Source organism: Leucoraja erinacea, chromosome 29 (genome assembly GCF_028641065.1).
Source record: "Leucoraja erinacea ecotype New England chromosome 29, Leri_hhj_1, whole genome shotgun sequence".
In the NCBI taxonomy this organism is placed as follows: domain Eukaryota; kingdom Metazoa; phylum Chordata; class Chondrichthyes; order Rajiformes; family Rajidae; genus Leucoraja; species Leucoraja erinaceus.
The window spans coordinates 18,144,573-18,160,321 of NC_073405.1; the positions used below are offsets into that span (position 1 = coordinate 18,144,573).

The following is a 15,749-nucleotide window of genomic DNA, read 5'->3' on the forward strand; positions in this document are numbered from 1 at the left end:
AAGTCTTGGATACTACCCTGAGAAATTACTGTAGTTATGTCCTGGGGCTGGCATGGTTAGCCTCCAATAAGACCATCTTCATCTTCAAAGCAAAACTACAACCATTAAAATGTTTCCCCCCTTGATGCACGCTGACTTTGGTCCATCGGGGCTCTGATGCCAGTCTTGGATGCAATTAGATGTCATGGGCAGTTACTCTCAGCTCACCAGTGGGATTCTGACCTATGGTCCATTTTTGTTCCATGTGGTGATGATGCCTGGAACCGAGCGCTCTTGTTAAATCCCATACTGGGTGTTAATGAACAGCATATTGGCAAGAATGTGCCATGGATGAGACCTTCCATACTTTGAGGATGATTAAGGGAGGACTATGCCTGCAGTAATTAACTGGATAGGATTTGACATACTTTTATCGACACCACTTTGCTGTTACATATCCTTCATTGCATTAGTTAGACTGCACTTTGAAAGTAGTTCAGTAGCTGTGAAAGTCTTTGAGGCTGTGAAACACACTGAGGAGCTGAAAGATGCTACAGTTAATACCAAATAAGTACTGGTCAACTCCTGACATTTGGGATAAGACAGAACTAACTACAACAGTAGCCTTAAAATTTACACGTTCTTTAAATTTTTTAAGTTCTTGGAATTCAGTAAAATGGAAGGCAGGTGAAAGGAAACATTCAAGTATGCGTACTGGGAGATTCAACCTTCAAAATTTGCAGCAGAATCAAGCTAGAATTTGCACATGCTTCTTAAATGACAACGGTCTAAGAGCAGAGAGTATCATGTGACACAGTTTAGCTGTTGGGCAAGGAGTCAACATGATTAATATTAAACAAAGACAGATATGTATTTATCAATATGCATCCACTCGCTTATCTCTAACATATCAAATCACGTACCACACAATGATTCCACAAACATTAATAAAACGTATGGCCAGGTTATCTACTTTTAATGATTCCGCTTGAGGAAAGAGTCAGCTGGGACACAAGGATTGCTCCCTGTTTGTTTGCTAGTGCTACAAATGCTTTTAAATTCATGGCAACAGTTGTTGAACTCTGACAAACCAGCACAAAATTCTGGCAACTTCCAGCCCGCGTCTTGGTCAAGTTCAAAGTGAGGTTCAAAGTCAACAGCGCTCATAAGGAACCAGACTTGTATGTCCCCCGCATTCTCAAAGTCAGAATGCATTGGATCATTGGCCATGTAGTCTGAGTTTGTCCACGTTTTGAGGTTTGGCATATACAGTACCCTGGTGACGATGAGTCAACATAAGCATTTTGCATCTCAAAGTCATAGCAGACAGGCCCTTTGGCCCAGCTTGCCCATGTCGACCAATAACCCATCTACACTAGTCCCACTTGCCCATGTTTGGCCTATATCCTCTGAAGCTTTCCTATCCATGTACCTGTCTCAAATTTGTTGTCCATCTGACTTACTCCAGCTTTTTGTGTCTATCTTCAGTTTAAACCAGCATCTGCAGTTCCTTCCTACACAAATGTCTTTTAAATGTTGTTATAGTTTCTGCCTCAACCTTCTCCTCTGACAGTTTTTTCCAAATACCTACCACCCTCTGTGTGAGAAAGTTGCCTCTCAGATTCCTCTCAAATCTTCCCCCTCTGGTTCTTGATTTATGTACTCTAGGTAAAAGACTGTGCATCTACCCTATCTATTCCCCTCATGATCTTATACACCTCTATAAGGTCACCTCTCCAGGAAATACCATCCTAGCCTGCCCAACTTCTCCCTTTAGCTCAGGTCCTCAAGCCATGACAACATCTTCATAATGATCATACCATCATCTGGTCAATGTTGACTGGGATTGTGCTCTGGACAATGATATTAGGTTATTAATTCCGATGGACCACTTCTTCTGAAGGTGATGTATTCTGACCTGGTATCAGGCCTCAGCTGTGCCCGATTCCTCTAATGACTATACACTTTTGAATTCTATAAGTCCAAAACACCTCTTCAATAAAGCATACTGCCCAGCAAGGGGGCAGAATGACCTACTATACGAATGCTGTCTCTTTGAAAGGACTACCAATTATTCCCACTGCCCTGTAGTGTTTACTCAGGTCCTGTAAATATTCCTGTTTTCCTGTCTATCTACGAGGATGTTGCCAGGGCTAGAAGGTATGAGCTATAGGGAGAGATTGAGTAGGCTGGGACTCTATTCCTTGAAGCGCAGGAGGATGAGGGGTGAACTTATCGAGGTGTATAAAATCATTAGAGGAATAGATTGGGTAGATGCACAGAGTCTCTTACCCAGAATAGGTGAATCGAGGACCAGAGGACATAGGTTTTAGGTGAAGGGGAAAAGATTTAATAGGAGTCTGAGGGGCAACCTTTTCACAAAAAGGGTGCCGGGTGTACGGAACAAGCTGCTCGAGGAGGTAGTTGAGGCAGGGACTATCCCAACAATTAAGAAGCAGGTTCATAGATAGGACAGGCTTGGAGGGGTATGTACCAAACGCGGGCAGGTGAAGCTAGTTGGCTGCTGTGGGTAAAGTTGGGCCGTAGGGCCTGTTTCCACACTATATAACTCTATGACTATGACTATCTAATTCCCTTTCAAAAATGGTATTCATTGCCTTTTCAGACAGTGCATGTGAGACCACAACTTCATCCAATTTGATATTAAATCAGCATTCTCATTATGAGGTTTCACAAAATGGTGAACTATCTGCCTCTGTTCTTTTGGTATTATTATTAAGTGGCGTGTGACTTCCTACTATTTATTTGCAACTGTTTCGGTTGGTTGTAGCAACCGCCACCACTCTTCAGTTTGCTTCCTAACCTGAGCGTCGGTCAGCATGATATCCCTTATCAGTGGCCGTCCCCTGGCCTCTTCATCCACCACTTCCACATAGTGAACCTGGTAGCCCCGGATCTGGCCATGTTGCTTGTTTGGTACAGGAGACCGCCACATTACCTTCAAGGCAGTGGAGTTTAATGCTGCAACCTCCACTTTGCGAGGGGGAGCACTCGGCACTGCAAGAATAACGTGTTGGGCATCAGAAAGGAGAAATGCCACCTCTTTTCAAATAAGATTACTGTAGACAATTTTAAAGCCATAACCACGTATAAACAGGCCAAATGGTAATTGAAATTACAAAGTAAATCTGGAATAACAGATCGCCCTGAGAAAGCCACATATAAATGTGTACACACATATATTGAAAATCAAAGTACCGTAGATGAATGATGGAAATCAGAAATAAAAATATCTGGAACTATCAAGCAGCATCAGCAGACAATGGAACATGGTTAATGTTTCAGGTCTAACACCATTCATCAAAATTGGGAATGAGAGTTTGAGTTCTGATGATGGGGTTTTTGGCCTGAAACGTTTACTCTGCTCCTTTCTCCACAGTTTCTGCCTGACCTGCTGTTTCCTGCATTTTCTACCTTTACATTTTTTCCCTGCTAATTTAATCATCTGATTTGAATTAAACACTGGAATCGCAGAGGTTTCAGGACAGCGCAACTCAACCTTACTGTGGTATAAACGAGATCAAGCCAAGATCTGTCATTCACAGATAGATTTCTATATCAAGTGTGGGACTATGCCAGTCTGATCTCTATCTTTGTCCAGGGAGTCTCAACTTGTTCATGTCCTAATCCTGCCTAATCTTTCTAGTTTATCTAGAAATTAGACTGGACCACACATAGTCTGCGGGGAGAGGGGGTGGGGGGTAGTTCTGTGAGGGTGTGATTGAAAAAAACAGACAAGGGGAATCCAGTGTTAGTGGTATCTTTTGATTTTCATAAGGCCTTTGAGGAGAAGCCTCAAGGAGGTTAATTGACAAGATTATGCACCCAAAATTGGGGGAAATACACTGCCGTGGATTGAGACTGCATTATTGATCAGTAAGATACATTTCTCAGGTTGGTATGCTGTGACTAATTGATTATTGGATGCTCGGACCCAACTATTCAAAATTTATATTGATGATCTGGCTGAGAGGTCTAAATGTGTTGATGATACAAAACTAGATGGGGTTGTAGGGATGAGATGTCAAGAGGCTTCAAGCAATATGGACAATATGAGTGATTAGGCCATAACATGGAAATTAAAACGTGTAAAAGTATGACGTAACTTATTTTTGTCTCTATACAGAGAGCAGAGTGTTTTTCAGTCTCTTTACTCAAATAATGGACATACTTATCCTGGAGAGAGTACAGTAAAGATTGACTGGACTGGTTTGAGGGATGGTGGGTTTGCTGTGTAAGGAAAGATTGTGTAAACTAGACATATGTTCTACAGTTTAGAGGAATGGAGAGGAGATTTCAGTAAAACATATAAAATTGTTACGGAGCTTTTTAAAGGTTGGATTCAGGAAGAAATTTCCCTTGGTGGAGAACTCTTTTACAGGGGCCATGGGGGTCAAAATAAGGAATAGGTCATTTGGGACTGAACTGAGGAGACAGTTATTCACATAAAACGTGGTGAATTTTTGGAATTCTCTAGCTTGGAGTGCTGTGGAGATTCATCCAGTGAATTCATTCAGAAAAGAGAATGATAGATTACGGAATATTAAGTGAATCGAGTAATACAGGGATATAACATCTGAACAAGGTAAACGAACAGCCATGGCTTTGATTAATGGCAAAATATGCTTGAGAGGCTAGAGATGGGATTTAAAGTTTTTAAAAAGTAGCAAAGGTATGGGGGGCAAGGTGGTGCAGCGATAAAGTTACTGCATACAGCGCCAGTCCTAGGTTTGATCCTGACTGTGGAGTTAGTATCGTGACTGTGTAAGGAGTTTCTAAGTTCTCCCCGTGACCTGCGTGGGTTTTCTCTGATATCTCTGCTTTCCTCTCGCACGCCAAAGATGTTTAGGTTTGTAGGTTAGTTGGCTTGGTATAATTGTATATTGTCCCCAGTATGTGATGGATAATGAAAGCGTTCGGGGATCGCTGGTCAGCATAGGCTCAGTGGGCCAAAGGGCCTGTTTCCACGCTGTATCCTTAAACTAAACTAAAACTTAACTAAAGCTCTAACTATAGATAACATTGAGATGAAAGCTCAACTATCAAAGAGGACAAATGGAAATTGCTGCACGCAAGGTCAGGTGTCAAAAGAACACATAATGCAAATGGATAAAAAGGAATATGTGCGAGAAATAATCTAAAGTGAAAAAGGTTGACCAATAAATGAAAAGTAACAGAACAAATTATTCATCAACATGTCCACAACATATTTATCACAAATGACAAGATTCATTATAACTCAAGTGTAACCATGTTAAGGGCCTGTCCCACTGTATGAGGTAATTCAAGAGTTCTCCTGAGTTTTAAAAAAAAATGTACGTAGCGGGTACGTCGGAGCTCGGGACGTCTCTTAGCGGCTCGTTTTGCTAACGGCAGGTACTCGGGAAACGTGGTAAGCTCGGGAAGACTCGTGAAGATTTTTCAACATGTTGAAAAATATCCACGAGAGCCCGAGTACCTAAGAGTGGCTATTACCGTAATTCTCCGAGTTCGAATCAGGGGAAACACGGGAGAACTCTTGAATTAGCTCGTACTGTGGGACAGCCCCTTTATCCAATCAATATCATTCCTGCTCCTATTTATGTTAACAGAACGAAACTACAGCACAAGGCAGAGATTCACAGACTTTTACCAAATGGTAATTCTGTTTCATGGTTTTCTATTTGGTCTTGATCCCTCTTAAACAAATGGCCAAGTTGGATTATGTTGGGAATAATTAGGAGTACCGTTAGCAAACGGTTGTGATTGAGCCTCAACAGATACTGTTTTTGATTGAGTATGATTGTTGCATCTGCACCTGCTTCTATTTTCTTTCAATATTCTTAATATTTTCCTGTCTAGTTTTTCTGCCTTAAAATGGTGACAGCGGCTGTCCTCCATTGACTATTGGCTTTGGTGCCTGGTGAATGATAATGTGTCGCATTTCATCTGCGAACAATGGCAGGTAAACTGAGTGCATAAGGTTCTTGAAATCACAGCTCTACCCACCGCACTCCTCATTCATACACATTTATACACCATCAGGAAGAGGTTTTCAACTGAGCTTTCCTCTTCTACTGATCCAATGGTCATTGAGAAACACAAAGGGGTCCAGAATTAAATCTAGCATTTTGCTGAAATGGAAATGAAATAGAGTCCTCAAATAAATGCATTCAACAACTGAGCTACATCTTATCTTTAAAGGCCCAGAACGATGCCATTCGGGTCATTATTATTTCATTAATGGTATTATTAAGACCTCAGTCAAAAATGGAAATGGATTAGGCAACATGTACAATCACTTTGATTATTAAGCCTACTCAGCAAAGGGAAACCCATGTGGAAGTCAATAAACAGCATGACCCAGTACAGGGGTGATTGCCAAGCAGCAGTTCCCTGTTCCTGAGCAGCAAGAAAAAATATTGGGAACAAAATCAAATTTCTGCAGATCCCAAGGAGCCATCTATTTATTCCACATTTCCTTCGCGTAGGCCTATAGACATGATGGGAAAGTGACGCAGCGTGGAAACAGGCCCTAGAACCCTCTGAGTCTGGGCTGACCATCGATCTCCATACACTGCATTATCTTACACACCAGGGGCAATATACTGTTTTTTTTTTACCAAAGCCAATTTAACCTACAAACCTGTACATCCTTGGAGTGTGGGAGGAAACTGGAGCACCTGGGGAAAGCCCACGAGGTTACGGGGGAACATACAAACTCCATCCACCCAGCACCCTTAATCAGGATCGAACCTGGATCTCTGGCACTGTAAGGCAGCAACTCTATCACTTGCGCCACTATGCCCTCTCAATGAACCTCAACAGATTTTAATCTTCAGCAAGCATCCAATTCAGGGCATGGAGGGTGTGCTTTATCAGTGTAAAGAGCTCTAGGAATATGGCCTTCAAAACAGCTGGCAATCGATCAGCATTGGATGAGCTTTTTGAAAGCAAGATAATTTTAAACAAAGGGAAACATTTCTGAACAAGACAATTTAATATGGCATTTTTCTTCGCTCGTCTGCTCTAATTGGATATTCTACAGGCGGCAAATGACGGTTAGGCTGATTTTGTCAGGGAAGCAAACAAACTGAGCTTTGTTTGTTTATCTTGAATATAATCATTCAATAACAGTGTTCTAAATGCCAACTAAATCACTTGCTATTATTCTTATTTAGTATTCCCCCTCAAGTTTATATTTCATTTTGCTCTGCGATTATTCTCTGTAATTATATACTGTGATAATTGAACTGGTATTATCCCAAAATGGTTTGTGTTAAGATTATTGATTCACATTGTGCTAAACTATAATTTCACTTTTCTCAGGATGCCCACAGTGCCACGGGTTTAATTGCTCCTTATCTCCATTTGTTTGGTTGATTCTTCAATTCACCTCATCCTCATCTCAAATCTTTCTGAAAATATTTTCAATTTAAGGTGTGAAGCCTCAGTACTGTTACAAATAGAGAGAGGCAATTTAAGCAATTGTGTGGATGCAAATCACTTTGCCACAGCACAAAATCAATCACCTTACTTTGTTCTCCTTAATGTCCTGACCTATACCTCTATTTAAACATTCACTTCCCTTCCCAGAAATATAACAGTGGTTTTTACCTTGCCTACTCTTATGATAAGACTTCAGAATTGTGGGCGCCATGGCGGCGTAGCAGTAGAGCTACTGCATTACAATGCCAGAGACCTGGGTTTGATCCTGACTACGGGTGCTGCCTGTACGGAGTTTGTACATTCTTCCCATGACCTGCATGGGTTTTCTCCGAGATCTTTTCAATTTCCTCCCACACTCCAAAGACGTCGAGGTTTGTAAGTTAATTGGCTTGGTATACATGTAAAATTGTCCCTAGTGTGTAGGATAGTCATAAGGTCATAAGTGACATAAGCTTAAGGATAAGGGGGAAATCTTAAGCATAAGGGGGAAATCTTAAGCATAAGGGGGAAATCCTTTAAAACCGAGATGAGGAGAACTTTTTTCACACAGAGAGTGGTGAATCTCTGGAACTCTCTGCCACAGAGGGTAGTTGAGGCCAGTTTATTGGCTATATTTAAGAGGGAGTTAGATGTGGCCCTTGTGGCCAAGGGGATCAGAGGGTATGGAGAGAAGGCAGGTACGGGATACTGAGTTGGATGATCAGCCATGATCATATTGAATCGCGGTGCAGGCTCGAAGGGCCGAATCGCCTACTCCTGCACCTAATTTCTATGTTTCTATGACAGGAGCAGAATTAGGCCATTCGACCCATCAAGTCTACTCTGCCATACAACATGTTAATGTGCGGGTATTGTTGGTCGATGCGGACTTGGTGGGCCGAAGGGCCCGTTTCCACGCTGTATACTTGTGCATACTGCCTGACCTGCTGAATTTTTACAGCATATTATGTTTATTTGTTAATTATTAGATGGGTGATCTCATATCAATCTATCTTCTGATCTCTTACATCCAAGGACAGCAGCTCCCTTTCCCTGAATACAGTTTTGTGACCAACTTCTCAGAAGGAGAATGGTAAAATGCTGCAAGAGGAAAAATGGATAAGAAAGAATATTATTAAAAAAGTGTCAGGATAAAAATATGTGTGCAATGGTCGTTCTAATCCCTTAATGTGCTATCTGCTATGCACAGCAATCTATTTCCAAAACCGGTTCTGTTGAAGTCAATGAATTTTGGAAACTGGTTACAATTCACATCTGCTACCAATGACTAGGAACAATCTTTGGTCCCATCAAACGCTCTCTCCTGGGCATGGCATAATTAAAAAATGGTTACAGAGATCTTAAAACAGTGTTCTCGATAGGCCAGAAGATCTAACTGTGCAGGGGCTAAAGACCATATTGGGAAACATTCATGGTTATGAAAGTGAAAGATAAATGAAAAGCAGGATTTATTTTCTCCAATGTGCAATCTTAATTGAAACGACACCTTTATAAGTTCAAACTTTTACTTGCAACTTTGTTATGCTATGGATGTTAGATCATAGAATGAAACTCAATGACCTCCATGAAGTTCTTAACATCAAACATTAAAATACAGAGAGAAGGGTTGATCAGACTTACCATCTTCATCTGTGCGAGTGATTACAGGTGCGCTCTCTGGACCTGGTCCCACCACCGTGTGTGCGACTACCGTCACCCGGTACTCAGTCCATTTCGCCAGTGCCTCTAGCCGCATCTGCGTGGTCTTCGGTGGAATGTCCTTCACCTCATGGGTCTCCGTGTCCTCTCCCTGCACCGCTTGGTACCTGATACTGTACTTTGCCAGGTCGCCATTTTGACTCTCTGGTGGTGGTGGCCACCAACTTACCAGAATGCTGGTGGAACTGGGACTGGTGCACTTTACATTTTGAGGAGGGGCGGATGGTTCTATTGCAGGCAGTTGCAGTAGAGGAAGGAGTTAAAAAACAATGGGAGGGAAGAGGATAAAAACAATGGAATAAAAAGAAAAAAATGATAAAAAAGGAAAACGTTCCTCAAAAAACTGAACAAAACACAAAAAACAGCAAAAGACACTAAAGTAATAAGAAAACCTGGTATAATGTTTAAACAAAAAACAACCCTGTCCTTACAAGGAACTAGGTTGTTTGAATGATCAAATTAAATACTACACAAATCTTACTTGGGAAGGAATTGGAATAGGAAGGCTTTTCAATTGATTTCAGTTTTATTAATATTTTAAGGTTAATTTATTCCACCTCCACATAAACAGTTGGCCTCTTCCACACACTTCATTGAGAGAGAGGACAGGATAGTCTGGACTCCTGGCATCCCTGTAAAACTGCCATTCTATTTATTTTTTTGCCAACCATATCGGTAACATTATTCTTTATCACTCCTTTTATCTTCTACGCAAGCCACCATTTCAAATGAAACATGTTGGCCTTCATCAAAACAAAAACTCAGTGGGTCAAGCAGCAAGTGTGGAGGCAAAGATATTGTTGATCTTTCTGGAATGATGCTCGATCTTAACCTGAAATGCAGACCGACCCTTTGCCTCTACGGATTCTACTTTAGCTACTGTGTTCAGCTATTTGTTATTTTTTCTCCAGATTTCAGAATCTGTAGTCTCTTTTGTCTCAAACACATTGGCCTAAAAGATAGATTATGTGATCAAAGAAAACATTTGTGCAGTGGGCACTTTCCTGGCATGGTGTAACACAATTTCAGTACCAATTCAATTTGTGCATTGCATAACAATAATTGCCAGGGAGCATTGTCAGGGGAATAAATCCATGATATCCTAGGATATCCCAGGAGCAACCATTACTGGTCATTCTGAAGCAACCATGCTTTCGCAGCACTGAGCTGGTCTGGTACTCCACTTCACTAACTACCTTATCATCCTCATGCAACTAACTCTACCCACCATAATACCAAACATTATCTTCCCTCTCCACCTACACGTACAGAACTCAACTAGTCTAGGCTGAACATGTTGCCTAGCCGAGCTAGTCCCGCTTGCCTGCACCTATCCCCTCCACAACCCTTTCCTATCCATGTATTTGTCTAAGCGTCCTTTAAATGTCATAATCGTAGCCGCATTCACCACTTCCTTTGGCAGCTTGTTCGAGATACTCATCACCTTCTGTGAGCAAAAGGTAACCACTTTAAATATTTCCCCTCTCGCCTGAAACCTACACCACCCCATTTAATGAAGCGGGCGACCAAAACTGGACACAGTCCTCAAAATATGGCCAAACGTCTTGTACAGCTATAATATGACATCCCATCTCTGTACTCAATACCCTGACCAATGAAGGCAAGTATGCCAAACAAGACTGGATCAACCATGGTTAAACAACAGTAATTTGTCTTACCCTGTTCCTGTTTTTTATATTCTTTGCTAAGGTCAACTTGGCCTCAGTCTCCATTTTAGTTGCAGGTCAGATCTGATTGCGAACACGCCCGTAGGCTCTGGACCTATACTTGATCATGGACACAAACCACTGACCTGTTCAATTATCTAATCAAACCATTCCATCATCAACCCAACTCCATTCACCAACTAGCCACATGCTTCCTGACCCCTTACTTGAGTGCCATCTCCCTACCATCCACTCCACAGCCATTATCCTCATTACCAGTTAAAACTCCCACCATTCTTAAGTCCCATCCCAATTACTTGCAGCCCCTGCATTCCAATATTCCACGTACATTTCCACGTACATTTTTACCTTAAAATCACAATATTGTTAATAGTCTCACTCCATTTAAATAATAATTTGTACTTTCATTTTTCTTCCCAAAGTGAATAGCCTCACATTTTCCCAAACTAGATTCCATCTGGCAACTCCCAATTACACCACCACACCAAACTCTGGTCAGTCTCATTGACTCAGTGTCTCCCCTATCCCAAAACATCTCCAGACCCAGCCTTGTAGATTTTCCTTTGTGGAAATGTAGGCTTTTCTCCATTTAAGATCCAGCCAAGCACCTTTGCCTCTTTAGATGATTCAATGCACACCTTTCCCCAACATTTATTTATTCTGTATAGGAATCAACGACTTACTGGAAAACAATTCCGCAAATCTGGGACACTCGACTGTGACCGACAGCTAGTGTATTTGGTTCATGAGGCGGATAGGTCTATCAAAAATAACTGGAAAGTTTTGAGTTTCTACTGCCAGTGACATTTAAGTACAAGGCAAGCTGTAATGGCAAAAGTCCTCAGACATGATAATAAAAAATACCAGAACTTTAAAGGGCTGTTTGTCTACAGATGACTTTCTGTCGTAACGCTTCAGGGGACAAAGACTCCAATCCAGACCCGCTTTGCTGCAGTGGAATCCACTTGTTTTTGATGAGGCTCGAAATGAAAAAAGTTAACACTTTTCCCCCTTGGGGAGATGAACAAATTAACCTCTCTCCACACTGCAATTTCATCCTTCTGTTGTCCAATTGCACCACTGTTACCTTTTACAGACTCTACCAAGTCCCACAGGAATGTTTCAGCATCCTTGTGCGATTTCCAGGCTATTTTTATTCGTTGCCTTTCCTTCTATTTCACTTTTTGTCCCAATTACTTTCCCAATTAAATAGAAGTTTGTTATTCTCGAACCACTGTTGATGAATTTGCCTGCCTCTCACCTATTCAGTACCTGCCTTCCGTATTGTGGCTGCCGAGAGATAAGCCATTAATTTGGCAGAGATTTCGTTTTATTTCTCAGGTTTCTCCGGTATATGACTGTGTTGGTCACCAGATTCAGACAGGTAGGATCATAGAATCACAAAGCACAGAAATTGGCTCTCTAGCAACACCTCATCCATGCCTGTTATGCCCATCAACACTAATCCCATTTGGCTACATTATGCTCATATCCTCTCAGACTCTTAAATTCCAGAGAGAATAAAACCAGCCCATTTAATCTCTCCTTATAACTACAGCCATCCATTCCAGGCAACATCTACAGACAGTATTATTATCTTCTTTATCATGTCTGAAATTAAATCCTGTCAGCCAAGGATAGTGTGTGAAAACAGCCGAGAGCTATGGGAAAGGGATCTTGATGTAAATGCTCCTATATGCAAACTGTCTTCACTTATATTCTAACCATGGTTAAGCTGACAAGTTTCCCAGACTAAGCTGGAATCAAAGTCAAGTATATACCAACTGGACAGCAAGCATCATCTTAGTCAAACAGCATGCTTGCTTGCAGAGCAGTTGCAAAGCATCCCGCAGACAGCCATACCTTGCCCTATCAATGAAGTTAAGAAGAGACCAAATGCATTGGAAATCAAATTACTTTTAGAACAGCCAGGAATATATCTCAGTGTCAGCCAAAGTACCCAAATAGTTCATTTCCATTTGATTAAACACAGTGCAAGTGCATCTTAAAATACAGAATTATTAGAAGTAAACATTGACTAAGTTTGGAAAATTTAGGAGGGGGAGTTGGGTGATATACTCACTTTCAGGCCAAAAAAATACAAATCAAGAAAAATAAATTACGCAAAACACTCCAGGACATCCTGGATCCATGCACAGAAAACGACAACTTAACACAAAGTGAAATTAAAACCAGTCCAAATTAAAGTATATTTCATAGTACGTACCTGACATTCCTTCAAGCTCTTACACTAAAGACTTGCTTTGCATGCATGAGTTACCTTTTTTAACCTACCCTTTCTCTCCCAGCATATCATTGGCCATAGGTTTGTAAGCATTCCAAGACTTCTACAACCCAGGGATCAGCAGCATTCATAAAGCCCACATGTAATATTCCAAAGTCTATTCCCTTTGGAAGGGACTGGCAAAGCATTCCATCTGGGAACTATCAATCTATAATTGGATCCTATTTTTAAAAGGTTTTGGTGCTTTGAAATTTAGCTTTGCTTTGTTCAAAGTCATGGATTTTGACGTCTACCAACTGGTGCTGAAGTATTCCGTGAACATGATTTCCGTCCATCTTGTGAATATTTATGACAAAGCTGGAGAACAACATTGACTAACATCAGGGAACTGCCACTGTTATTTATTAATGCTCCCTAAACCGGGAAGTGATTAAAATAAAACTAATTGAGATAAATATTTCAATATGGAATTGATAAAGATTTCCAACCACTATTGTGGAATACAAACTTTTATAATGAAGGTGTTTAGTAGCATAAAGGATGGGTTACTACAATGGCATCAGGAGTTCTGGACTAACTAAGTCAAGAACATGGGTTGAAATCCCACCATGGCATAAATTCAAGTCATAACTAAATCTGGAATTTAACATAAAAACATTTAACTTGTTAAAAAATCTATCTGGTTTACTAATGTCTACCTGGGAATGAAATCTGCCATCTTTACGCCGTCAGCCTATCTGTGTGTGACTCCAGAAATCAGAAGTAATTAAATTTTAAAAAAGCCTCCTCAGTCCAGCGTCAATTACAGATGGACAATATTTGCTGGTGCTCCCAGCAAAGTCTGCATCCTACAAATGAATAAATAATTGTAAGCAACATTATTTCCATCTGCTGAAAGGCATTGGTTTAGCATGGCCTACACTAAGTTGGAAGTGAGTTCAAGTCATGTCACTGCAAGTGTCAGCTTCTGAATATGTGAGAAATGTCGAGTGGTGTGATGATGTCACTTTCCTTGATCTACTGTGGCTGTTAAATTTGACAGCATTAAATTACAAAGTGAATTGTGGATTCTGATCATTGCCACTCGAGACTCGCAATATATTAGAGCTCATAAATAGATTGTGGCATCACATGATAAACAAAGCAAAGAGTTCCTGATTGAATGGAATTCATCAATAAAAGACTCATGACAAGTGGGGCTGCTTCGACAGGAGTTTTACTTTGGAACAGGCCATGTGGGATCAGAATGCCAATCCCTGAGATTAACTCAGTCATCCACTACTGTCAGGAGAAGCTCAACAGGGTCTTGTGGAACTGTTACTGATATTAACCGTCTTTGAATAAGAAAATTGCCTGAAAATACAGACTAGCCCACAGTAGAGGATGCCTGTTTTAAGGACAGCTTACAGGTGTAGTTGGTTTATTGAAGGAAGTTGGTTATTTGAAGCAACTTCACTTTGTTTTGAGTTGATAAAGTTCCCTCAGCATCAGTTACTTCCTGGCAAGAAATGTTGACCATTTGATATCCAATTATTAATCCAATCAAACAGATCTACAGGTGACTATTCAATTGGAAGCACTGGTACCCAATGAATTTATTTAACATTTTTTAATGTAGAGTTGTCTTTAGGGGTGAACTTGGGTTGCTGGTCAACTCAAGACTTAGATAATTTCAAATGTACTGCCTAAATTCACGAAAGAAAGAAAGCAAGACTTTATTTTAGAGTTGGAGGGGAAGAATAAAGAAAGGCAGTGATTTTTGGAGAATACCATCGCCAGATTCTACACATTTGTTGACGGGTATTTGATGAGGAAACCAAAAGATAATTTGGAAGCGCAATGTATGTAAGACCCTTTTAACATGCAAAAATAGAACCTTAACATCAAAACTTTAAAGAACATGGGTACTTGGTCAGAAAATGCTGACAGACCAAATGTGGTCACCTGTAATTCTGTTTCAAACGGATGGCTTTGACAGGCACCCACCACTGACTGGCTGGTTGTATCAGTCTGTACTCACCTGATCCTACTGATTAAGTGTTTGAAAGTCCATAACTTTATTGTGACCTCTGGTGAAACTAACTAAATATCTTTCCAAATCAAACAGCAAATTCCCTTTCAGTACTTTTCAAAGTCATTTTTCCAAATTGCTTATCATTGACCAAATCAAGATGGTATCAAGGAGCATCTCTAAATGGGTTAGAGTTAATATTCATTTCAGTTTAATGGATTCTTTAGACCAGTTAATTATTTTGCAAGGGCTGTTTTCTGATCATCCTTATCTATTTGCATTCTGTGCGACCAATGTAAATACTTTGTGATAAAAAAAAAAAAGGTGGTTGCAGAAGTACCCAATGATAACTGCTACGCAGAACAAAGTGGCCTAACTTCCCAGACCTGCCTCCAATGTATCATTGCATGGATAAATGGAAAATGGACCTTGGTATGCAAGGGTGCATGTTGACTATTAGTGCCCAGCGATATTTGTGGGATAAGCAATTTGATCCAGGAATAGTGGCAATGGGATCAAGTCCAGAAAAAAAGTGGTTTTCAGAAGCACAATAATGAAGAAAACATGGACATTGGGCATTGATACATTTATCCCCAATTCATAATGGTATATGCCCCAAAAAACATCTTCCTATTGATTTATTTCAGTATTAGTTAAGCTGTTTTTTATTGAAAACCAA

At 40.6% G+C, this 15,749-nt stretch overlaps 1 protein-coding gene across 18 annotated transcripts in view; it reads right to left on the reverse strand.

Moving 5' to 3' along the window:
• The window catches only part of LOC129711276 (receptor-type tyrosine-protein phosphatase S-like), a 382,253-nt gene that overhangs the window by 111,157 nt on the left and 255,347 nt on the right, over positions 1-15,749 (reverse strand). For 11 of the 18 annotated variants that reach the window (XM_055658803.1, XM_055658805.1, XM_055658818.1 and 8 more), the window contains 2 exons: positions 9,049-9,354; positions 2,804-2,997 (listed from right to left, as the gene is read on the reverse strand). The exons of the other annotated variants lie outside the window; for them this stretch is intronic. In XM_055658803.1, coding sequence (XP_055514778.1) covers positions 2,804-2,997; positions 9,049-9,354 — 500 coding nt within the window. The remainder of the gene's footprint in view (positions 1-2,803; positions 2,998-9,048; positions 9,355-15,749) is intronic. 18 annotated transcript variants of the gene reach the window in all.